This window comes from Hylobates moloch, unplaced genomic scaffold, assembly GCF_009828535.3.
Source record: "Hylobates moloch isolate HMO894 unplaced genomic scaffold, HMol_V3 SCAFFOLD_1, whole genome shotgun sequence".
NCBI lineage: Eukaryota > Metazoa > Chordata > Mammalia > Primates > Hylobatidae > Hylobates > Hylobates moloch.
Window position 1 is genome coordinate 45,516,783 of NW_026652276.1, and position 26,192 is coordinate 45,542,974.

General features: G+C 36.8%; 1 protein-coding gene across 1 annotated transcript in view; it reads left to right on the plus strand.

The window, feature by feature from the left end:
* GTF3C3 (general transcription factor IIIC subunit 3) overlaps nucleotides 1-26,192 on the plus strand; it is a 37,355-nt gene that overhangs the window by 6,894 nt on the left and 4,269 nt on the right. Inside the window, exons 4-16 of the mRNA XM_032755089.2 lie at nucleotides 1,325-1,448; nucleotides 2,702-2,893; nucleotides 3,405-3,570; nucleotides 7,491-7,638; nucleotides 8,153-8,225; nucleotides 12,659-12,762; nucleotides 14,265-14,436; nucleotides 16,693-16,895; nucleotides 17,213-17,314; nucleotides 18,065-18,200; nucleotides 20,171-20,408; nucleotides 21,376-21,566; nucleotides 23,272-23,396. Coding sequence (XP_032610980.1) covers nucleotides 1,325-1,448; nucleotides 2,702-2,893; nucleotides 3,405-3,570; nucleotides 7,491-7,638; nucleotides 8,153-8,225; nucleotides 12,659-12,762; nucleotides 14,265-14,436; nucleotides 16,693-16,895; nucleotides 17,213-17,314; nucleotides 18,065-18,200; nucleotides 20,171-20,408; nucleotides 21,376-21,566; nucleotides 23,272-23,396 — 1,974 coding nt within the window. The remainder of the gene's footprint in view (nucleotides 1-1,324; nucleotides 1,449-2,701; nucleotides 2,894-3,404; nucleotides 3,571-7,490; nucleotides 7,639-8,152; nucleotides 8,226-12,658; nucleotides 12,763-14,264; nucleotides 14,437-16,692; nucleotides 16,896-17,212; nucleotides 17,315-18,064; nucleotides 18,201-20,170; nucleotides 20,409-21,375; nucleotides 21,567-23,271; nucleotides 23,397-26,192) is intronic.

The window sequence follows — 26,192 nt, forward strand, 5'->3', positions numbered from 1 at the left end:
CAGGCATGGTGGTGTGCCTGTAGCTTAGCTGCTCCGGAGGCAGAGGTAGGAGGATCACCTGAGCCGCGGAAGTCAAGGCTGCAGCACTTCAGCCTAGGTGTCAGAACGAGACCCTGTCTCAAAAAAATAAATACAATACAATACAATACAATACAATACAATACAATAAATAAAGTCAAAGCAAAGTGGCTCATTTAAACCACTTGGGCCATTTATTTTTTTAAAAATGCTAGAAAGGTAGAATCTAACACACACAGACACACAGACAAAACCTTAATTATTGCATATGTCAAAATGGACTGCGCTTTTCCTATTAAAAGATCCATACTGGTGAGGCACAATGGCTCATGCCTGTAATGGCAGCAGTTCGGGAGATTGAGGCAGGAGGATTGCTTGAGCTCAGGAGTTGGAGACCAGCCTGGGCAACATAGTGAGGCTCTGTCTCTACAAAAAACTTTTTAAAAAACTAGCGAGGTGTGGTAGTGCACTCCTGTCGTCCTAGCTACTCTGGAGGCTGAGGTGGGAGGATGCTTGAGCCCGGGAAGTCGAGGCTGCAGTGAGCTGAGGTCACTCCACTGCACTGCAGCCTGGGCAACAGAGTGAGACCCTGTCTTAAAAAATATGTCCGTGTCCATACTATAACTTGATACTTTTTTAAACAAGTTCATTTTGAGTGGGTAAATTTGAAAGAAGGGGGATCTTCAGTAAATTACATCATAATTCTGGAATATAAATCCATTTTGCAGCATCCAGCTCTACATTTGTTATTATTCTAATTAGTAATTTAGTAACTTCTGACCACTTTTTTTTTTTCCTGCAGTTGAGTTTTAGACTTTTTTTTTTTTTAAAGGAGACAGTCCTGATCTGTCACCCAGGCTAGAGTGCAGTGGCGTGATCTTGGCTCACTGTAACCTCCGCCTCCCAGGTTCAAGTGATTCTCATGCCTCAGCCTCCCAGGTAGCTGAGATTATGGGTGTGCACCACCATGCCTGGCTAATTTTTTTTGTATTTCAGTAGAGATGGGTTTCACTCTGTTGGCCAGGCTGGTCTCGAACTCCTGGCCTCAGGTGATCTGCCTGCTTCAGCCTCCCAAAGTGCTGAGATTACAAGAATGAGTCACCACGTATGGCCAATTTTAGACTTTATAAACTTTAATGTTAAAGAGTCAATTAGAATTGGAACTATTTAGTTCTGGGTTTTGAAAACTGAAAATTTTTAAAGGAAAATTTCAGTTTCATTATATTCTATATTTATTAATATGGCTGGAATTGAAATCTAAGACTTCACTATATTTTAATGTAAATGTCATTTTTCTTCCATGCAGGAGAAAAGGCCTCGGAGTAAACTTCCCAGAGCTCTGAGAGGTCTCATGGGTGAAGCCAACATTCGTTTTGCTCGAGGAGAACGTGAAGAGGCGATATTGATGTGCATGGAAATCATAAGACAAGGTGTTTTCTGTGGGGACTTTATTAATAATAGTGGTTTAATAGTCTGACTTAAAACAAATGGGGGAGCACTTCACAGTACTATTTGGAAAATATGTTCAGAAGCTTAAGGGTGATTGTGGTAATGGTAATTGCCATTTTTCACAAGAAAATGAAAATCTCAGAGTATGATTCAATGAGATGTCATTAATACTTGTTGAATTTCAGTTACTTTTTTTCTAATGTTTCAGTTGAGAGATTTAGACTTTTGAATTGTCAGTATGGCAAATATGTTAAAGCCACTTGAAGAGCTTTCTTTTTTCCTTTTGTTTTCTAGATCATGCAGTACTAGATTATGTTAATCTATTTTTTTGGTAAAAGGCAGTTTAAACTTGTCATCTTATCTCTCAGTTAAATGGTGCATCTTGGACATATTAAATGATATCTTCAGTGTGATTTTTTAACTACTTATATTTATTGTTTTGTTTCCTTGATGTTTTTCCAAATTATGCTCTGAAGAGTGGTTTGGATAGCTGTAATACAGTGAACTTTTATCTTTTCAATAGTTTGACATTTCTTTTTGGTTAGACTAGGGTCCTTTTAGAAGTCTTATTATAATTTCCTGGATTATTCATTAGGGTAATTTGAGGCTACTGCTTAAGATTAAACAGACTTTTTCCTTTAGTATATTTCATTTGGTTCCTACTTTCCAATATTATTTGTTCCTTTATTTTAGTTTATAATTGTTTTTGACAAAAATCTTTGACTTTAATACTTCATAATCTTTGAATTTTGTTTCAGAAACAGTATTTCAGAAATGTAGATTAGCCAGTCACTTTGATAATCTGTTTAGCTGCTGCTTAGTTACCATCTATTCGTTCATACCATACTCCTTGGTGTGGGAGCTAAATCATGAAGATTCAACCCCACTGATGTGGCTGGTGTTTATTGGGATGAACTTGCTGATATTGAGCCATGTTTATCCTAAGCAAAGGGGGATTTTCATGAGGAAGATGTGGTAGAGATTAGGATTTTTCATGAAATTATACCTTGCTTAGAGAAAGCAATGCTTTAAAAATGCTAAAAATGTATGAAAATAAAGCAGATATAATCTAGCATTTATTTTAACTTGCCTTAAGCAGTTTGTATAATTCTGCTAGAGTGATTTGAAGAGTTTAGGTATTTAAAAAAAAGACATGCAGTTTGAACCATGGGATTGACATCAACTCAAGCCACCTCTCTCAGCCAGTGGAATTTATTTTTTTAATTTGTTACAGCTCCTCTGGCTTATGAGCCATTCTCTACTCTTGCCATGATATATGAGGACCAAGGTGACATGGAAAAATCATTGCAGTTTGAGTTGATTGCTGCACATTTAAATCCCAGTGACACAGAAGAATGGGTTAGACTGGCAGAAATGTCTCTGGAACAAGACAATATTAAGCAGGCTATTTTTTGCTATACAAAAGGTAATTTAAATTTTTTTTTTTTTCACTTTTACAAGCTGTTACATAATAGGTTTTTTGATCATTGTATTTGCTACTCTGGGGTGTGATATTGGCTGAGATAAGTTTGTTTCCATTGTGTGTTGCTCTAGAGGTAAGTATTTGGGGTTCCTCTGTTCTCATGTTTATCAGGGACTTTTTGAATGTTGTGAGATAATACAACACAAAAGTCGGTAGATGAACAGTACCTTCAGTTTCTCACTAAGATCAGTGTTGGTTCTAAGCTGTTCCTTGAGGATTAACATCAGACTAGATTGACCACATTAAGAAGATTACTATTGAAATTCAGATTCTATCTGCTCTTACATCAAACCTAGTCAAGAGTTCCTGTGAAAATAGATTTATTCAGAATAACTCCCTTTGTTCCATTTGATGGATTAGTTTGCTTATTAAATTTTCTGAGAAGATGATGGATCACATCCAGGTACCATGCACCCCTTTTTGTGGTAAATAATTTGTATTTCTTTCTTTTTAGCTCTTAAATATGAACCTACTAATGTCCGTTATCTGTGGGAGCGATCAAGCCTTTATGAACAGATGGGTGATCATAAAATGGCCATGGATGGTTATAGGCGTATTTTAAACCTTTTGTCTCCATCTGATGGCGAACGTTTTATGCAGCTGGCTAGAGATATGGCAAAGTAAGTTTGGAGTGAAACAGATCTACTTGCTCCTGTTAATGTTGTTTTGCAAATCAAAGCATATATTTGGGATAGAATGTACTTTGCATTGAAGTTCAAGAAGTGTTTTGCCCTATGTGTTTTATTGTTTTGTTTTTTGAGACAGGGTCTTGCTCTGTCACCCAGGCTGGAGTATAAGGGCATGTTTATAGTTCACTGCAGCCATGAACTTCCGAACTCAAGTGATCCTCTCACCCAGCCTCCCGAATAGCTGGGACTATAGGTGCACGCCACCACACCCGGCTAATTTTTTTTTTTTTTTTTTTTTTTTTTTGAGACGGAGTCTTGCTTTGTCACCCAGGCTGGAGTGCAGTGGCGCAATCTCGGCTCACTGCAAGCTCCGCCTCCCGGGTTCACGCCATTCTCCTGCCTCAGCCTCTCCGAGTAGCTGGGACCACAGGCGCCCGCCACCACGCCCGGCTAATTTTTTTGTATTTTTAGTAGAGACGGGGTTTCACTGTGGTCTCGATCTCCTGACCTCGTGATCCGCCCGCCTCGGCCTCCCAAAGTGCTGGGATTACAAGCGTGAGCCACCGCGCCCGGCACACCCGGCTAATTTTTAATTTTTTTTTGTAGAGACAAGGTCTTGCTGTGTTGTTCAGGCTGGTCTCGAATCCTGACCTCAAGCATTTCTTCTGCTTTGGCCTCCCAAAGTGCTAGGATTACCTGTATGAGCCATCGCGCCCAGCCCTGTATTTTAGATGGTACCGAATTTTCAGTACTTTTCTGTTTCCAAGTCAACTGTGTCATTGCTTAGAAAATTGTGTATATAAGGTTACATTTCAAGTGCTCAGAGGCTTAAAAATGGGACATGTCCTAAAAGGAAGAGTAATTTCTCAGGTTTCCAAACTTAGTCAAAAGTGTGTATATTTGCAATAATTAAAAATTATTTTTTATTGCAGATGTGCCAATGAAATGTTAAATGATTTGGGATCGTCTATTATTTTATCTAGAGCCAGTATATAATATTTTAAGACTATAAAAATTCTCTTTTACAGTTGGCACATTATTGACTGTGGTATATCTTTTATTCTAAAATATGCCCTACTGCATTTACTTCTCTGGTATGCTGCGCAGCAAAACAAAGTAGGAAACATTTTGGCTGAGTAATGCCTTGTGATATGGTTTCCATTCTAGAGATATCATATGATATTTTGTTCTAGGAGTAACCATCTCCATCAGGGTACATTAGGGGTGACCCTATTAATTCCATGGCCTTTATTACAATGATACTTAGCTGTGAAACTGTCCCTTACCCTCCCAGGGATGGGTTACATAGGACTACTAGAAAACATTTCTAGGAAATTTGTTGAGGCAAGGCAACCCTAAGGTGACCTCTGATGGAATACCATGAGCACTGAGGGTCTTCATAGGTTATTTGTTGTTAAATCTGTAGCTGTCACAGTGGTTAGTCCAGTATCCTTTGACTTTGTGAAATGTTAGGTGGCCTATGATAGTAAATTGATTTTCCACTTCTATTAGATATACTACTTTTTTGGGAAAGAGTGATGATTGTCAGTTCTGCCACTGCCATTGAGGTCTTTCCTACGTGGAGTTCTATCACTGTAACTTCTGTTTAGGCTTTCCCTTTGGTCCCTACTTTCCCTCCAGAAATATTATTGAATATATCTTTGGCACTAGGTACTATACAGGAAACCAAGGTATCCACTATTGAACAAGTTTTAAAAATCCCCTGCTCTTGTAAAGCTTACATTTCAGTGGGAGACATAGGCAATAAATAAACAGCTAAATATGTAGTACATCAGATGTTGATAAGTGATATGAAGAAAAACAAAGCAGGAAAAAGGGATAGGAATTTGAGGTATGGGGTGGGGATGTGTTATTTTAAGATAGGCTGGTTAGAGAAGGACTTAATTCTCTGTATTATGGTCATACTGACTAAAGGTGAACTGAAGTAGGTATGAGAACAGATATTCAGGGAAGAGTATCACAGGTGAAGGAAATAGGAAGTGCAAAGTATGGTTAGGGAAGCTGAAGAATTAAGGGGAGCAGTGCAGAGAGGTATGAGAGGAATAGATCATTTAGCCCTTTTGGGCTGTTGTAAGGGCTTTGGCTTTTATTCTGAACGAGTATTTCCATCACTGGAGGATTTTGAGTAGAAAAGTGACATGGTCTGACTTAAATTTTAAGTGCATCAATTCTGGCTGCTCTTTTAGGAATAGATTGAACAGTGGAAAGGCAGAAGCATGGAGACCAGTTAGAAAATTACTGTAGTGATACATAGAAGGGAAAATGGTAACATGGACCAGGATGGAAGCAGCAGGAACTGGTACGAAGTAATCAGATTATGTATGTATTTTGAAGGCTGAGCTCTCAAGATTTTCTGATGTATTGAATATGAGGAGTGGGTTGGGGAGGTGGACAGGGAGGGCATAGAGGACTGAACCCTAAGGCACTTCAGTGTTTAGAAGTCGGAAGGAAGAAGAAATAGCTGGGAGACTAAAAGAAAATGGCCAGTGAAGTAGCAGGAAACTGAGGACAGTGTGATGTTCTACAATTTAATTGAAGAAAGCACTTCAAGTAGGAGGGATGATCATCTGTGTGAAATACTGCAGATAGATCACGTAAAATGAGCACTGAGAATTGACAGATTTAGCAACAAGGAGATTAGAAATACTGGCAGAATGGGGAGAGGAAAAGTTGATTGGATTAGGTTAAAAAGAGAATGGAAAGAGGCATTGAAGACAGGGTATGGGGGATGGACAACTTTGGGGGAATTTGCAAGAGGAGTAGAGGAATGGGTTGTAGGGGTGGGAGAATTTTTTAAGTTGAGAAAAAGTACAATTTATCTTTATTTAGATGGGAGTAATCAAAAATTGAGGGACACATTGAAGATTTGTGAGGGAAGAGACAATTGTCTGAGCAATATCCTTAAGTAGATTATAGGGAATGGGATCAAACTAGGGGTTATTTTCGTGTATACAATTATTTATCCTTGATAAAGGGGAAGGCAGATGATATGGCCAAAGATACTGGTAAGTAGGTAGATGTGCTGGAAATATGTGGGATGTTCTGATTTAATTCTCTTTTCTTGGTAAAAATGTTGAGCAAGGCCATCAACTGAGAGTGAGGACTGGGAGACTCTGGAGGTTTGAAAAGACAGAGATGTCAGTAGTTGTCTAGGACATTACTGCCCCACAGACTGGCAGTATTTGCATCACCTGGAAGCTTGTCAGAAATGCAGGATCTCAGGCCTGCCCCAGCTCTACTGGATCTGAATATGCGTTTTTACAAGATAGCCCGTTGGTCCATATGCATATTCAAGTTTGAGAAGTACTGAAATAGGTAACTGTAGTAATACTGCTCATTAGTACCATGGACCTGCTTGAGGCTATTGGTCATCAGTTTAGAGTGAGACCAGTCAACATGGTCAGCTGGGCAGGTGGTGGTGAAGAGTAGATATAGTTGGATTTTAACCAGGCTTGGAGTTTTATTGAGTGATTTTGATCAAGAGAGAGCAGGGCAAGAGAACTGAGGATGTATGCAAAGGAATAACTATAATGTTGGGCCATGGAGAAGGAAGAAAGTGAGCCCAGGCAGGGTGTAGGCGATAGTGAAAACGTGGTAGGACCTATGCTTTGTAGATCTGTTGAGGTAGAAGAGTTGGTATTGGATTACAGAGGGAATGAGCTGGAATGATAGGAGGTAGCATTTGGAGAGTGAGATGCTTGAAATTATGACACTGTTTTACTGACTTTGCACATTTTTTCTGGATCAGTTCTGAATATAATTTTAAGGAAATACACATTCCTCTCAAATTCCAAGAAAATGAAAATCACTGTTCATTGTTAGGTAGCCTAAGCAAGGAAATGAGTTTTATAATTAAGTAAATATTCATCCATTTTGCCACTTTTTTTTAGGAGTTACTATGAAGCTAATGATGTTACTTCTGCTATTAACATAATTGATGAAGCTTTCTCAAAACACCAGGGCCTAGTCTCCATGGAAGATGTTAACATAGCAGCTGAACTATATATTTCTAACAAACAGTATGACAAAGCTTTGGAGGTAGGAATGCTTACGTGTTTCTCTGTTAGGTTTTGAATGTGTTTCTGTGTTCTGGAAATTTCTTAAAAATTGGCAGTTCTTCGTTTTAGTTATATATTAAATTATGTATATATTTAAAGTCTATATGGAAACAAGTGATTTCTAGATTCTGTAGCAATTCAGTATGAAATATGAAGTGTAGTTACATAAAAAATATTGCCATTATCACAGGTGCTAAGTATGTCTGTACTTCAGGGTAGTAGGACTCAACAGTCAGATGAATTGCTGTGATTTAGTTCTTAAGCTGGTTGGGGGAAAGTAGGTTGGTTTGATATAGAGAAGTTATATACATTGAGTTTGCATTAGTTAATAGGATATTAAAATGTTAATGTGTCACAGGGTTTCTCATTTTTAAAAGACTTTCTTTTTATAGCCCATCTTTATATTAGGGATTATTTGAAATAACTGTACAAATCTTTGCATTATGAAATGGTTTTTCATACATATTTTATTTCCTTCTTTCCCATTCTTTTAGGTAATTACAGATTTTTCTGGAATTGCGCTGGAAAAAAAAACTTCAGAAGAAGGCACCTCAGAAGAGAATAAAGGTTGTAGTTTCCTCTGCTTAGGAAAGTGTATATAATCCTCTCTTGGTCATAAGGTGGTGTTTTACAGTGAAAATTTATTTCATACTGTGGTGAGTTGATAGTTCTCATAATAAGTTTTCCCAAGAAGCATTTTTTTCTCAGAGATTTCATATCTTGTGAGTATTGACTTACAAGTAATCTTTAAAAAAATTTGTTTTCAGTCCCTGTATGTCCATTGGAACATGGCATTTTTCATTGACAGTCTTTTTCATTCACTTTTATAGGAAAAAAAACGAATTACTTAAGTTTATCAAAAGCCTTTAGCACTGAAGCAATTTACTTTTCAAATAGGACCTAAAATACTCTTATTTAAAACATTCGACTTTAAGCTTAAGCATTTACATAATAAGTAGAAACTAATATGATTATCCTACATTGTTTGAAAACTCAAATCTGTAATTAGTGATCTGGTTAGAAAGTTATACCTAAGTGTGGCTTGCAGTTTCTTTGTACCATACTCATTAACCTATTCTGTAAAAATATTAACATTCAAGACCCTATATCAAGTTGTAGCAAAATTGATCTTTGTGAGCAGAGTATATAACCTGGCTCTTGTAAGAGAATTCCTGTATAGTACCTTCAATCCTTACCCTGTGAGGATTTTGATGGAATCTGTGGAAGTGAGTTGGTACTGAGTCCTGCCTGGTTCAAAACAGCTCCCTCCGTGGCCTGTCATGATGCCTAAAAATTCCATCATTATGTAATCCTTTGGGCTAAGGCATAATTATTCAAAAACAAAAACTGTTATTTAAAATATGATCCATCCTAAAGGTGAGTAGTAATTCACTTACACAAGCCAATCTGCTAATTCATAGAGAGTAAGGCCCAAGGTGAGATGTGGGACAGATAAATGTTGAAGTGGAAAGTTGCTGGGGAAGGGAAACCCAGTTCAGTAAGTTTCTTGTAAGGGACTGCTAGGTGTGTGGAGACTATGCAGATGAGTGTGATATTTACTGCTCTCAAGGAAGTGGAGGGGGGAAGAGGTCTTCAAATGAGGTGCATACAGTTTAAGAGTTGTGTGATAATTTCTGTAGCAAAGTTGATGTTATGGGAAAATAGAGGAGGGCAGTATACAACGATCAGAAGATGTTTATAGAGGCCCAGTTTAAGCAGACACCCATGGGGAGTGTGATCCAGATAGAGTCACAGGGTGTAGGAGCGCTGCTTGGAAGAGCAGGACCAGATCACAGGCTGTGGTTGGGGCTGTTGAGTCATCAGGGTGGTGTGAATGAGTAGAATAAGGAGTAGAAATTGTGGGTGAAAGCATGGATTAGGGCATGTGAAGGAGGCTTTGCCAGTTTCGATACTTTACTAGGGCCTGGCCTAGGCACGAGCCAAGGCCCAATTAAGTTATTATTTTACTGTCATAATTTCTGTTTAAGATTTTTCTTAATTGTGTTGAAAATCTGTCCTTTGTTTGGAAAACCTGGTAGAGAAATACCAACTGTTCAAGTTTTAATTGTAGATATAATCATTTTGTTGTTTAATATAGTTTACTTCCATCCCTCCCTCCCTCCCTCCCTCCCTTCCTTCCTGGCACATATTAACATAAATCAACAACAGGTTAGAGTTTAAGTAGTGGCTTCTTTATTTTTTAGCATGTAAAATAATGGTGCATCTGAAATCTGGCAGCTTAGAGTTGATGAAATAACTTTAAAGAAAAAGATATATCCAGAAGACTAGGAGATCAAAACAGATCCAAAGTGAGCAAAGGTAGTTTTTTAGTATGCATTTTAAAAAATGAGACCATTTATGGTAGATTATGCATTGTCTATTGATAGTCACATTTTTAAATTCTTCTAAATGTGAAAGACCTAATGGGAGTTCAGGAGAATAAAGTATCAGTGACACAAAGACAAGCTTTTTAAAAGATAGTGTTGTTAAATGTTAGTTAATAATATATAAGCGGTAGGGGCTATAAATATATATACTGCTTTCCTTAGCATTGTCAAGTTGCCATTAAAGTATCTAAATACTTACTCTCAATCTCCATACTTACCTGACTGAACTGGTAACAGTTTGTGTACTTGCACAGGTCCCAGACTAGTTTGAGTAGCACTGCCCTGTAGCATTATGAAGTGACTTTCTTACCTTTTTAAATATAGTTGGTCTGAATTCTACATTGTCACATATTGAGATTGTGACACCTATTTTTTTTTTGTTTGCACCTGCCTGTTATACCTTTGTCCTTTTATTTTCAGCTTTCCTGAATCACTTGATTTGAGGCATACATCTTGCATTCAACATAAGGTTGAGTTTTACTTTGTGATTTGATATGAAAGCAGGGTTTTTGACCTATGCATCTATACACACTATATCTTTAAGGCCTATGCTGAGATTTAAAGTATTTCATATACTATAACTTTCTTGCTGAAAGTTAAAACACGTAGATATGTTTTATTGAACAGTGTCTTAGTCCGTTTGGACTTCTCTAACAAAAGACCTTAGACTGGGTAATGTATAAACAACAGAAATTTATTGCTCACAGTTAGAGATTAGGAAGTCCAGGGCACCAGCAGATTTGGTGTCTGGTGAGGGCCCTTTTCTCATAGATGGTGCCTTCTTGCTGTTTCCTCACGTGGCAAAAGGGACAAACAAGCTTCTTCAGACCTCTTGTACAAGGGCACAAATCCCACCCACATAGTCACCTCCCAAGACCCACCTCTTAATAACCTTGGGGGTTAGGTATCAACACAGGTATTTTGGTGGGACACCAACATTTCAGACTGTTAGCAAACAGCATTTCTAGAAAGAAAATCAAAGTGATACAGTTGGAATGTAGAACCCATACATGATAAAGATAGAATCCCATTTTAGTAAAGTCAAAGGCTCATTAAAATGACTGCATTGTGTTTAGTCCTTACTCAGACAGGTGACTTTAGCTACTGTCTACAGAAGAAATGTGCTGTGGATACAGCCTTGAGTTAGACATGGTTCTTGTCCTCATGGAGCTCAGGGCTTTGTGTGAGTAAATTTACATGGTAGGTAAATTCTGCTCTCTCGTTGAGCAGACTAAATATCTCAATTGGATTTCTGATACCAGTTATTGGCTTAGAGCTCAGTGATAAAAACAGTCTCTTAATTAAACTTGTCCAAATCCTCCTATAACTTGGTAATTTTAGGCAATCTAGTCTCCCCTCAGTGTTCATGAGAGATTGGCTCCAGGATACCCCTCGTACCAAAATCCTTGGATATTCAAATCCCTTATATAAAATAGTGTATTATTTGCATATAACTTATGTACCTTCTCTTGTATACTTTAAATCATCTCTAGATTACTTATAATATTAATGGTAAAACCACAATTACTTCTGCACCAACCTAATACTTAATACAATGTAAATGCTATGTAAATAGCTGTTAAACTGTATTGCTTTTTAAGTTTGTATTATTATTTAATTTATATATATATATATATTTTTCCCCTTAACATTTTTGATCTGCAGTTGGTTGAATCTGCATATGTGGAACCTGAAGGTATGGAAGACTGTCATAATTTATATGACAAGTTCTGTAAAGCAGATACAGTTATTTAATTCTTGAAGTAATTTTTTTTTTTTTTTTTTGAGATGGAGTCTCACTCTGTCACCCAGGCTGGAGTGCAGTGGCGCGATCTCGGCTCACTGCAAGCTCCGCCTCCCGGGTTCACGCCATTCTCCTGCCTCAGCCTCTCCGAGTAGCTGGGACTGCAGGCGCCCGCCACCACGCCCGGCTAATTTTTTTGCATTTTTAGTAGAGACAGGGTTTCACCATGGTCTCGATCTCCTGACCTCGTGATCCGCCCGCCTTGGCCTCCTAAAGTGCTGGGATTACAAGCGTGAGCCACCGCGCCCGGCCAAAGTAATTTTTTATTTCACCACTTAGGATACATCTGTAATGTCCTCTATACTTCAGGTTTTTCTAAAACGAAAACATGTAAACTTATTTGGAATTTATTAGACTTTGCAAACTACTTTAAATGTAGATAAAAATTCCTTTAATTTCCCAGGGCTTTAAAAATTATTTGTAATGAGGTTTTAGAAAATAACAGTATTATTTTATCCTTTTCTTAGCCTGTTTCTAGTGAACACTAAAAAGAGACTTTTCAATTCAAGAAAAAAAAAGAGAGGGTTTAAATATCCTCATTGTTTTTGTCTTTTTAGTTCTCCGTAGTTTAGTAGAAGGTGTGAAAGTAAGTTTTGGGTAAGTACATAAGATATTAGAAATTGAATAGGAAGCATACTTGCTACCAAAGGACAGACCGAGAGAGATATAAGAACTTATTAATAGAGTTGGCCACACTAAGAATTGACTGTGGAATCATTTGCTTTGAATGAAATAAATGAGATCTTACATAGAAGATACACATCTTAAGCTTGCATATAGGAACTGCTTCTTGTCTGTCTATTCTCCAGCTCCTGAGAATGTTACCTGCACTATACCTGATGGCGTACCAATAGATATCACAGTGAAGTTGATGGTCTGCCTTGTACATCTCAACATTCTTGAACCACTTAATGTATGTAACAAGATCTGCACTTGAGATACTTCAGATCAAATGCACCATCTGTTTTCTTTAGATGTCAAGAAATTATGACTTGACCCTAGAGTTTCACATTTATTAATAACCAAGGAGGTAACAATAAGCATCAAATAATTTTGTATGAGTATCTTATAAAAACTAAAATTGTTTTGCAATTGGGCTTACAGTAATTTATTTTTCTTTTAAAATAACAATCTAAAGATCATAATTTGAGATTGTCTTTAGACCATTTGAGATTGTCATTAGACAATTAGATAATCGGTAATAATTCTGACAGCTATTCTTTTTTGTGGACTTTGGACCAAGTATATTATTGGAAAAAAAAAAAAAGTACTTAGCATCTACTTTGTAAACCTTAGGATAAGGTATTGAGTAAAATATACAAATCCATACCCTCATGGGTTGGGATGCTTTTTTGTTTTAATAGGATTAGATAATAAAATAAATACATAACATATACGGGACATTGGCTGGTGATAAGTGTTCTGGGAAAAAAGGAGGAAAATAAGGAATATTGGGGGCAGGGGAAAGTTGCAGTTTTCAATAGGGGATCAGGTGACATTTGGCTGGGTACCATGGTGCACACTTATAATCCCAGCACTTTGGGAGGCTGAGGCGGGCAGATCTCTTGAGCTCAGGAGTTCAAGACCAGTCTGGGCAACATGGTAAAACCCTATGTCTACAAAAAATACAAAAAATTTAGCTGGGTGTGGTGGCGCACACCTGTAGTGCCAGCTACTTGGGAGGTAAGGTGGGAGGATTGCTTGAGCCCAGGAGGTAGAGACTGCAGACACTGTCTCAAAAACAGCAAACAAAAAAGGTGACATTTGAATAATGACTTGAAGGAGGTGAGGAAGTAAACCATGGGGATATCTAAGGAAACAACTTTCCAAAAACATCAGCAAACACAGAAGCCCTGACGCACAGGATGTTGGTGCTGGTTAGAGGAAGAGCAAAACAGATTAGCTGTGTCTTAGTTCCTGCAATGCCTGTCTTTAAACAGATCCACAAAATGTGTTCACTGGGTATGAGTTACTTAAAATAAAGATGGCAGAAGTGAACAGAAAAATGACCATATAAAGCTGTTTTTATTAAGCCTTGCTCCTCCTTTTCAGCTTGCCTCTTATAACTGATAAGTAGGTTAAAAAGAGAGCTATAGACTTTGGGAGGCCGAGGAGGGTAGATCACTTGAGGCCAGGAGTTTGAGACTAGCCTGGCCAACATGGTGAAACCTTGTCTCTACTAAACATACAAAAATTAGCTGGGCCTGGTGGTATGCACCTGTAATCCCAGCTACACAGGAAGCTAAGGCACGAGAATCACTTGAACCCAGCAAGCGGAGGTTGCAGTGAGCCAAGATTGTGCCACTGCACTCCAGTGTGGGTGACAGGGAGACTTCATCTCAAAAAAAAAAAGCTATAGATAGATGTGCACGTTTGTAATGAATGTTTAACTTGGGGCTTTTATTTGTGGTCTAGCCTCTCTTGACAACACTAGTAGAACAGAATCCTGAAGATATGGGAGACCTATACCTAGATGTTGCTGAAGCTTTTCTGGATGTTGGTGAATATAATTCTGCACTTCCCCTCCTCAGTGCTCTTGTTTGCTCTGAAAGATACAACCTTGCAGTAGTTTGGCTTCGTCATGCAGGTAACACTTTTTTGTGGGAGGAAGAAGTTTTAATCATATAAGCAGCCAAGAACTTACTTTCCCAAGATGGTAATAATTATTATAGTGCAAGTGTTTCAGATTTCAGGGGAGTTTTTTGAAAGTCAGTATTTTAAATTGTCTTGCTAGGCTACTAAGTGATTTCCCCATCACTAATGCTTTGGAGGAACAATTTACTTAATGATGCCAGAGTGAAGTAGAAGGACTCACATTTCCCTTAGATGCCTGTCTTGAACCTCTCTTAACCATAGGGTCTGGTTTCTAGTAAAGGATTGTCAGACTTGGGGCAAAATCTAATTTTGAAGAGTTTTTATAGATTTACACTTAATATGTTATATTGGGAAAAATTAATATATTTTTCAGTGCTCTTTGAGCCACACATGCTCAAAATTGGGTTTTATCAGCCATTTATTACACTGTGCCTAAGTCCATAGTAATCTGAAGTGAATCATTTAGACTGGAAAAATAGCTTAAGAAACATGACTAAATCTTTTGAAGAAATACATGAAAGCAAAAAGTATTCTAATAGGATTTCTTACAGAGTCAACATAAAAGATGCATTAAAAATCGAATAGTCTTGGTTTCAAATACTGTGTGATGGCAGAAAACTAATGGCTCTTACATGAAAGCAAAAAGTATTCTAATAGTATTTCTTATTGAGTCAACATAAAAGGCGCATTAAAAATCGAATAGTCTTGGTTTCAAATACTATGTGATGGCAGAAAACTAATGGTTCTTAAGTATTATATGATGACAGAACTCTATAGAGAAGCACTGATTGGCATTTTGGGGCAGTAGTGCACTCACATCACAGATATGAACTAGGAAAGACAGCACTTCATGATTAAGATAACACTTTTCTGTTTAGATGAATAAATACGAATACAAATGTAATACCATCGTAAAAAGCTGCCTTATTTGTGAGATTTGAATTTTAAAGACATGAGCAGGATATTTTAGTTTTTATTGCCTTTCTACTTAGGGCTGTGATATTGGAACTGCTCCTATGTTACTAATAGTGTATCATTTAAAAATCCTATTAATCATGATTCTGATAAATGCTGTTTCCATTTTGAGCCCATGTGGCTTGAGACGAATGAAAGATAAAATCTCAGAGTCATCTAAAAATGATAAAGAAATTTGGGATCAGTATATAAGAAAGATAATTAGAGGAATTCAGTGCTTGTAGTCTAATAACAAAATAACAAAATGTTTTTAAAGTGAAAAATGAGAAAATCTAAGAAATGTCACTGTGATGATCCATCCATATTAGTGTTCTTCCTTTATTATCAAAATTTAACCTAAAGATGATGGTCAGGAGAGATTTGAGAAAGCAACTGGAGGTAAAAATATTTAGGAGATAGAGTGCAGTGAAAAGGATGGAAAGAAGAAATGCTTACAGAGACTTGTTTTCACGTTAAAATGATCACATGTATTGATTGATTGATTGGGTGTAAAGTTTGAGAAATAGGGCCCAGTAACCTCACTTCTGAGAACTTATATTCAGGAACTAATTGAGTAGGATGAGAGGAGGTAGTTTCTATTGGGGATCACAAAACTTGGGAGCCTGGCAGGTAACAAAAATGAGTGAAGTGAGAGAGAATACTAGGGAGAGGTGGAAACTGAGGAGCCCTTTCTAAAGGGCACTTTCTCTGCATGGACTGATGTGTCATGTGGGAATGGGGCACCCACTGTGGCCAAATACAGAACTTTCAAAAGAATCCAGTACCCTGGATTTTATTAAAATCCTAATTTTAAGAAATGTAGGATGTTAATAGTTTTTAAAACCACTGTGGGCTAATAAAACATACCTGTGGGTTACACTGGTCTGCCGATTGTGTGCTCTGGTTTATATATGTGAAGATATTTACTGCAGTATTATTTATTAGAGTAAAAATTTGAAAGCAACCTAAATGGCAAATAATATAATTACATAATCAATTTGATTATGTAACCATTCAAAATGCCAATGAAGACAGTGTTTAAAATGTAATGCTCAATGAATAAAGCAGAACCCTAAATTATGTGTATATGCTGATTACTCCTTAGCTATTTAAATTTATTAGAGAGATCAATTGATTAATAGAGATTAGGGATAGTTTTAAAGTACTAGAAGTACGTATTCATTTCTTGTTATAATTTTTTATATTGCTATATTTCTTTTAAAATGGAAGAGTAATTTTGGCCAGTTTACAAATCTGTAGTTCGTACTTATGCTTTATTTTAACATCATCTTAGAATGTTTAAAGGCCTTAGGCTATATGGAGCGAGCTGCTGAAAGCTATGGCAAGGTGGTTGATCTGGCCCCACTGCATTTGGATGCAAGGATTTCACTTTCTACCCTTCAGCAGCAGCTGGGCCAGCCTGAGAAAGCTCTGGAAGCTCTGGAACCAATGTATGATCCAGATACTTTAGCACAGGATGCAAATGCTGCACAGCAGGTGGGCCATGTCACATAGAGGGAAGTTTTTCTTGGTACATTATATTTTAGAACTTTCTCCTCCGTTAAGGATGTCCCTATAGCTTATATCCAAAATTTTATTTTAGTGTATTCAAGTTTTTGAAAAATGATTTTAAGTATTGGGTTTCAGCCACTTATTACAAATTATAGTTTTTAAAATATTGGCTCTTAATTATTGTGAAAGACCATAAAGCAAATGTTATTAAAGTTTGGTTTTTAAAAATGTTTCTATGCAAATAAAACAATTTGTAGAAAAGGAATCTTATTAGGCTCATCATCATGTGCTTATTTGTTTAGGAACTGAAGTTATTGCTTCATCGTTCTACTCTGTTGTTTTCACAAGGCAAAATGTATGGTTATGTGGATACCTTACTTACCATGTTAGCCATGCTTTTAAAGGTGGGTAATGATCTTTATGTTAGCCTTGTTGACTTTTTATATGTTTAGTATTTCATTTAAACATAGATTATACTACTTTATAATTGTTTTACTTCATGAAACTCAAACTTTTTAAAATGAAAGATAAAAACAAAAAAGCTAGAGATTATTGGTATATGACTGAACGTTCTTGACAGTAGCTTAAGTGAAAATCTTCCCTAGTACATATTTAGAAAAGTGAGCACCATAGTCTATCAGATATTGGCCCTGTGGACAGTACTATGTGCCAAAATTACTCACTTTGCAAAAGTATTTTCCAGATCTAATATTCTGAGTCCAGCTTATTTGCAGGGAGGTAGCTCTGTGGGTGTATCTCTGGGGATGTGTGTGTATGCATGTTATAATGTTAATGTGAATTGCCTTTTTTCTTTCTGAGGTGAGGAATGTAACCCAAAATTCCTTTGGTAAGAGAAAAATAAGTCAGTTCATTCTAATTTTAGTTTTTTAATGTAGTAATTTGGTTTCCTTTTTTCTTACTAAGGGAGCTTTCAGTCTTGTGGCACCTGTGACCCATAGGTTTTCTTTAAAAAATTATTGTTTAGAGCTGGGTATGGTGGCATGTGCCTGTGGTCTCAGCTACTTGGGAGGCTAATGTGAGAGGATCACTTGAGCTTAGGAGTTCAAATCCAGCCTGAGCCAACATAACAAGACTTTGTCTCTAAACAAAACAGTTATTGTTTAAAGAATCTGAAATTTTCATCTTTATTTCAGGTAGCAATGAATCGAGCCCAAGTTTGTTTGATATCCAGTTCCAAGTCTGGAGAGAGGCATCTCTATCTTATTAAAGTATCAAGAGACAAAATATCAGACAGCAATGACCAAGAGTCAGCAAACTGTGATGCAAAAGGTAATCACGTCATTTGCATTGTTATATAAAATTTGGCTGAATTGAAAAAGACTCATGAAGTAACACTGGACAGCAATCTAATTGAAAATATCCTTTTCAAATAAAATGAAATTTTCTAATCTAAATCTCTCGATGTTAAAAAGGAAAGGCTAAATGTAAATACTTTAAATTAAAAAAATTAAAAGGAAAGCATCTGCTTGGATCTGTGAAAGAAGTAAAACAAAACTTTGACTTTTTAAAAAGAAAATACATTTTAAGAAATTTGTGAAGATTAGATGACAGTAGAATTTGTCCAGAGACTTCACTTATGTGTATTCCATTCTCTATGAAATAATTTTTAACAAATGTAGCAATGGTCGTAGAAACTCCTTGAAAATAAGTTGCTGTGACCTAGTCTCAAGTAATATAACTTTAAAAGACGACAGCTTCTACCTCTGCAGCTTGTGTTTTTAACCATGTTTCCTTATGTTGTATTTTTCTCCCTGTGTGATCTGCCTGTTTTCTTTCAGTGATTCCTCACTGGAGGTCTATGGTTAGTTTTTCTTAGGCTCATAAGGTTTTGTTGTTTTGTTTTGTAAGTTTTATCATGGTGAGGATCACATTACACTGGTGTACCAGGATAGGATGAACTAAGACTTTTTGTGTTACATGCAACTTTGTACTGTGATCTTTTCACTTTACATTTTCTCATAGACATTTTATCATCTTGCTCTGTTCTCTTCATAGTTATATTTAAGGAATGTGTAATATTCCATTGGATAGTGGTTCCATAATTTATTTAATCATTTTCTTAATTTTTGGCATATGATCACTTTTGACAGTTTTCTTTTATAAGCAGTAATGTAGTAAGCATTCTCATACATACAGATTTGTCCATATTTTGATTGTTTAGGATAGATTCTCAGAAGGAAAATTATTGGAGGCAAAGATAGTAAAATTTTTTATGGCTTTTGATATTCCTTAAGGGCTATAAAAGGAGGCTTTTTACGGAGAACTAAAGAAGAGAAGGAGGTTGTTAAAGAGACATTTTAAGGCAGAGAAAATTGAGATCAGAAAAAGATCAAGAACAACTTGAATCTCAGAGTATGAATTTGAAGTCTTTTGCTGAGCAAACATTTGAATGCCTCTATGTACGTAATCCTCTATCACTGGGGTCCCCAACCCCGGTGCCAGTCCGTGGCCTGCTAGGGACTGGGCCGCACAGCAGGAGGTGAGCAGTGGGTGGGCAAGTGAACATTCCCACCTGAGCTTCCCCTCCTGTTAGATCAGCGGCAGCATTAGATTCTCATAGGAGCGCAAACCCTATTGTAAACTGCCCATGCGAGGGATCTAGGTTGCACGCTCCTTATGAGAATTGAATGCCTGATGATCTGTCACTGTCTCCCATCACCCCCAGATGGTACTGTCTAGTTGCAGGAAAACAAGCTCAGGGCTCCCACTGATTCTACATTATGGTGAGTTGTACAATTATTTCATTGTATATTACAACAATAATAATGGAAATAAAGGGCACAATAAATGTAATGTGCTTGAATTATCCTGAAACCATCCTTCTCAGCCCTGGTCCATGGAAAAATTGCCTTGCATGAAACTGGTCCTTGGTGCCAAAAAGGTTGGGGACCGCTTCTCTATGGGATTGCAGTCATAGAAAGTATACTTGTTCTACCCTGGAGGAGATATATCCTAGCTAGCATGGAGAAATGCAGATGGAACTAGCTGGAACTTGTAGAGACCAAGTCCTAATCAGGTAGCCTGGGAACGCAGATTGTTAAACTGGCAGAGAAGAAGCAGATAGTATTGAAGGAGTGTAAGCAAGCAACTACCCCTTCTCATCTTTGTCTGGAGAGCATTGGCAACAATTTAGGCTCATGGTTATTAAACTTGTCTTAAAATTGATTATGTGAATTTTTCTAATACTGCTATTTCTGGAAATACGGTGTCCTAACTCGTTTTCATTGGTCTCATTTTAGCAATATTTGCTGTGCTCACAAGCGTCTTGACAAAGGATGACTGGTGGAATCTTCTGTTGAAGGCCATATACTCCTTATGTGACCTATTCCGATTTCAAGAGGCTGAGTTGCTTGTAGATTCCTCATTGGAATATTACTCATTTTATGATGACAGGCAAAAACGCAAAGAACTAGAATACTTTGGTCTGTCTGCTGCAATTCTGGACAAAAATTTCAGAAAGGCATACAACTATATCAGGTGACTTCCCAGTTACTTATTTTAATTAGATTCTTTAATAGAGTAAGTACATGCACTTTGATTTAGAAGCTACTTTACTTTTGGCTCTCCTATTAAACAATAAACTGGTTCATTGGTGATTCTCAGAGGCAGTATATAAGAAGGTGCACTCTAGGACCAGACTTTCTGGGTTCAAATCCCAGCCCTGATGCCTACTGGCTGCGTGACCTTAGGCTAGTTAGGTAATCTCTAGTGCCACAGTCTTCCCACTTATAAAGGGACATCATAATACTACCATCTCATAGGGTTATGATGAAGGTTAAAGGAGTTGTTATGCCTTTTCAACAATGCCTGGCAATTATTATTATTAGAGATGGAGTTTTGCTCCTGTTGCCCAGGCTGGAGTGCAATGACACAATCTCAGCTCACCGCAACCTCCGCCTCCTGGGTTCAAGTGATTCTCCTGCCTCAGCCTCCCAAGTAGCTGGGATTACAGGCATGTGCCACCAGGCCCAGCTAATTTTGTATTTTTAGTAGAGATGGGGTTTCTCCATGTTGGTCAGGCTGGTCTCCAACTCCCAACCTCAGGTGCCTCAGCCTCCCAAAGTGCTAGGATTACAGGTGTGAGCCACGGTGCCCGGCCAATGCCTGGCAAATATTATTATGAGTGAGTTGTTATTCGGTACTGCAGCTATAGTGGGCAAGGAGAGAAAAAGTGAAACCTAAACCACTTGCTTCTGTTTTAGTTTAAAAGTTTTGTTGAAAGTAGAAATAAGATGTAGAAACACTAACTTAAAGCAACATTTTCTGGGAAAAATCTTTCATTGCGTAGGAGAGTTTTGCTTTAAATAGATTGAAACTATCTGCTTTTCCTTGTTGGAGGATGGTACATTTCAGTGCTGGTGGGATAGCACTGAAGGGTTTCATTTTTAGAAATCAGGAAGATTTTTACATTATTTTCTCCCTCACCCTCTTCCTGCAATTTTAGGATAATGGTAATGGAAAATGTCAATAAACCCCAGCTCTGGAACATTTTCAATCAAGTTACCATGCACTCCCAAGATGTACGACATCATCGCTTTTGTCTCCGTTTGATGCTGAAAAACCCAGAAAATCATGCCCTATGTGTCTTAAATGGACACAATGCATTTGTATCTGGTAGTTTTAAGCATGCGCTTGGTAAGTGTCCTGGCACGTGACTTTGTCAAGCATAAATAGTGTGGTGAAGAGCCTAGCCTCTGGATTGGAACTGTCTGGGTTAATTAGCAGCCCCACTGTGACAAATTATTCTACCTCCTCCTGCCTCGGTTTCTTGATCTCTAAAATGGAGATAAGTGGACCTACTTTGTAGATTATTGTGAAAATTAAATGAGTCAATATAAAGAACTTAAAACAGTGCCTGGCACATATAGTAAGTGGATATAATAGCAAAAATGATAATTACTAATGTTAATATTTGTTATTCTTATTAAGCTTTGGTTGTAAAAGGCTGATGTAGGTCTTATAAAATTCATTTTAAAGGTCAGCAATTCTCCCTGCTTAGGCCTATTTATTTTTAAACTGATTTTCATTAATTATGGATGCTTTTGCCACCTGATTTTAATTTGCCATAATGCAAAACATATTCAAGATTTGCTGAAAGTTTATTCCTTTAGGAGATAAATCTATATTAAGATTTATTTATGTGGTGCTTACTAATTCTAATTAAACTCAAGGAAACTTCATTAATCATTTATAATAAGGAATTTCTGTAATAAGGAATCAGAAGTAAACAAGTATTACTTGCAGAGTCTCCTTTAAAAAAAAAATTAAAGAAGAAGCAAACAGGTGGAAAAATACCTAACTAAATGTTTAAACTTAAAATTAGGCATGCATGTCTTACTACCTAAAAGCTGGTGTTCCCAGATTTACTTCTTATGAGTAAACTATGGTTTTTGGCTATTTAATAGTTTCATGATTTCTTGTGTATGGCTTGTATTTTTATCATTGTTCATACAGTAACCTCAAACATCAGATGCGGAAACATTCCTCTTTTGTGTGTGCTTTGTGGAATTGTTTTATATTAAGAAAATATAGTTTATTTTCCTATATTAGAAGCTTTTACAGAAGGTTAAAATGATAGACAAATGGCAGTCTACCATCTTTGCTACCTAAGAGATTCTGTGGTGCCATTCCTTCCAAAATAGAAGCCAGAAGGAATAGAAATTTTTGTCTATATGTGATACATTGTATGTTATTCCTTTATGAGAAAAACTTGCTTAAATTCCCCTACTGCATATGATTAGGCTTTTGACAAGAGATGATTGTATATATGGAATACACGTAATTCATAAAACTCCAAATTCTTATTCTGTCATTGGATACATTTAGCTTTCTCAGAAAAAACAAATAGTTGCTACCTCTGGGAAAACAACACCTGTAGTCTAAAAAACAAAACAAAGCTTTCCTCTTCTCACTTCCATGATCCACCACATTTGAATTTATAAAACAGATCAATTGATTCTATAAAAATGTTCACCAAGACACACCTCCTCCATTCTTTTCAAAATAGATTTAAGGTCATAAAATAGATTTAATGATTGCAGCTTATAAATTGTTTATTTTGGAAGTATTACTTTACATGGAAATGTCTAGCTGTGCCTAGAAAAAGTTAATTTAGTTCCTCATATGAATCTTCATGGTCAGCACACATTCATGGGGAACTTATTTTAATTATATTTTATACATTGTTTTAAAATTCAAATTAATAGGTCTCTGGTTGCTATTTAAGATAGAATGTCCACCTTACGTATGTTAAAATCAGTAATGTTTGGCCTTAAAAGTGTTGAAGAAATAAAGAACTCTGTTCTTGTCACACCGTCTGACACCACTGCTTATTTTCCAGGACAGTATGTGCAAGCCTTTCGCACTCACCCTGATGAACCTCTCTATAGCCTCTGCATAGGCCTAACCTTTATTCATATGGCGTCTCAGAAGTATGTGTTACGGAGACATGCTCTTATTGTACAGGTAATTCACTCAAATTTCTCGTTACTTGATTTTATGTTTCTTAAAAATGAATATACTTAATACTTTTTTTAAAATCCTGCTTCAAAAGTAATACACAGTGCTCTCAGTACACGTCGGGGGTCCCCAACACTTAACCCCAGTGTTCAGCACTCAGCATATAATTATACTCATGATTAAGACTTATTACAGCAATATAGTAAAGGTACACAGCCAGATCTTTAGGGACAAAGACACAGGCAGAATCTGGAGGAATGCACTGGCAGGCTTCCTTATAGTCTGGTCCTCAAGGTCTGTAGCCATCTTAGGTACTGAAGATTCAATTAAAGTAGTTGAAAAAAAAATAATTACACAATAATATGATTGTGCCTGTTTCCTTACACCATCACCAACAAATTGTTCTTTTAAAATTTTCTTTGTGGTTCTTATAATTTGAAATTATGTTTCTTGTTGTCTACCTTAATAGCTTGTTTTTGTTTTTTTTTTGAGACAGAGTCTCGCTGTCGCCCAGGCTGGAGTGCAGTGGCTCAATCTCAGCTCACTGCAGGCTCCGCCCCCCGGGGTTCACGCCATTCTCCTGCCTCAGCCTCTTGAGTAGCTGGGACTACAGGCGCCCGCCACCTCACCCTGCTAATTTTTTGTATTTTTAGTAGAGACGGGGTTTCACTGTGTTAGCCAGGATGGTCTCGATCTCCTGACCTCGTGATCTGCCCGCCTCGGCCTCCCAAAGTGCTGGGATTACAGGCATGAGCCACTGCGCCCGGCCTAATAGCTTGTCTCTTCTAATAAAAGTATAAAGTCCAGCAGATCAGAAATCTTTTCTGTCTTGTTCACTACTTTGCCTTCAGCATTTTCATTTCTGTGACTTCATTTTTGTATGTTTGATGTTTCCAAAATATGATATGGTATAGACATGTCTTACTAAGTAGTAGGTGAGAAAAGAAAGAAAATGTTGACTTGAATGGAGTAGCAGGGTCTAGTAAGGGGCCGTTTGTTTCTTTTAAAGTAAAATGGTTAAAATAAAGCCTGCATTAAAATGGTGATAACAGTTGAAACTAGGTATGGGTTCATTAAGGTGGTCTCTTTACTGTTGTATATTTGAAAATTTCTATAATAAATTTTTTTTAAAATCCTGAAAAACAAAAACTTCTAAATTTTTCCTTTTTTATATTCTATCTACCTTTTCCTCAAAGCTTCTTTTTCTTCCTTAATGGATACTATTTGCTGTATTAAGTAATGTAGGATCGTGTATAAATTAAACGTAGCACTCATTGTGTGCCAGGAACCGGGGATGTGGCAGTGAGTAAATACACAGGTGGAATTTCTTGCCCTCATAAAATTCTGGTAAAAATTGATAGGAAAATTTTATGGATTAACTCATTAAATGTGTAAAATATGTAGTTTTTGGGCTTGATAGGACAAAAATTCATGTACTTCAAAGTAATATGGAAGCTAAATTTCAAATTACTTTTATAGTTAAATAGGTTTCAAATGGTTGGAGGTAGAGATGAAACAAGAGGTAATGAGTATATATGGAAGTTCACTGGACTAATCTCTTTTGTGTATGTTAAACATTTTCCATAAAAAAGTTTCTGAGAAGCAGGTTTTATTGTAAATAGCATCATTTCTGAAACTGTTTTAATTTCTCTTATTTTTCTTTCTTCCTGCTACAAGACTATGGTTAAGTTTTCTATTATACTACCTAAAAAAAAAAAAACAATTTTTTATGGTTTATTATCTTTCTTACCTTTATATTGTATTAAAAGTAAAATCGTTAATGTTTCATTACTTCTACTTTTATTTAATATTGTATAGACGGTGAGTACATTGGGCCCTTTAGTGATTAATTTGATTTAAATGTTTGAAATGTAACATAATGTCAAAAGAACTCTTCTTTTCAATTTAAACTGTGTGTTTTTGGCCGGGCACAGTGGCTTACACCTGTAATCCCTGCATTTTGGGTGGCCGAGGCGGGTGGATCACTTGAGGTCAGGAGTTTGAGACCAGCCTGGCCAATATGGTGAAACTTGGTCTTACTAAAAATACAAAAATGAGCCAGGTGTGGTGGCGTGTGCCTGTAATCCGAGCTACTCGAGAGGCTGAGGCAGGAGAGTCGCTTGAACCCAGGAGGTGGAGGTTGCAATGAGCTGAGATCACACCACTGCACTCCTGTGTGATAGAGCAAGACTCCATCTGGGAGAACAGAACAGAATAGAACAATAGAATTTGTTTTGCAGTTTTTAAATTTGATAATTCACAGTACCTATAAAGTGGCTACCCACATTGGCTAGTTTTTAAATCACTAATTATTATTTGAATAGTCTTTCAGATTATCCTCTTAAATTTGTTAAACATTTCTTAAAAGGCAGCAAGTAATTCCATTATTGTATTAGAGGACCTACAGGTTCATTTGCATTACAACAATTCATCTGAGATTACTATTCCTTTTTCCTCATATTTTTATCTTTAAATTTGTCTTGCCGTTTTTAACTATGAATACTTGGTATTTCTTTGCAATGAACAGTCGAATAGTCTGCTAGTACTTAAGAGAGCTGTGTGTTTCAGTGGAATAGAGGTCATAGTCACACAAATAGGTTATTTTATTATGCAGAAAGTATGATTTGTGTACTGAACACAAGTATTACTACCCCAAAATGCATTCATTTAAAATAATTCATTTTTATTATTTACCTATTTATAAAGGAAAATTTGTGACCACTTATTATATAGCAGATCATCTAGAGAATAATTATATTCTATATTCATAAATTAGTTGATTTATTCTTATCTGGTAATATA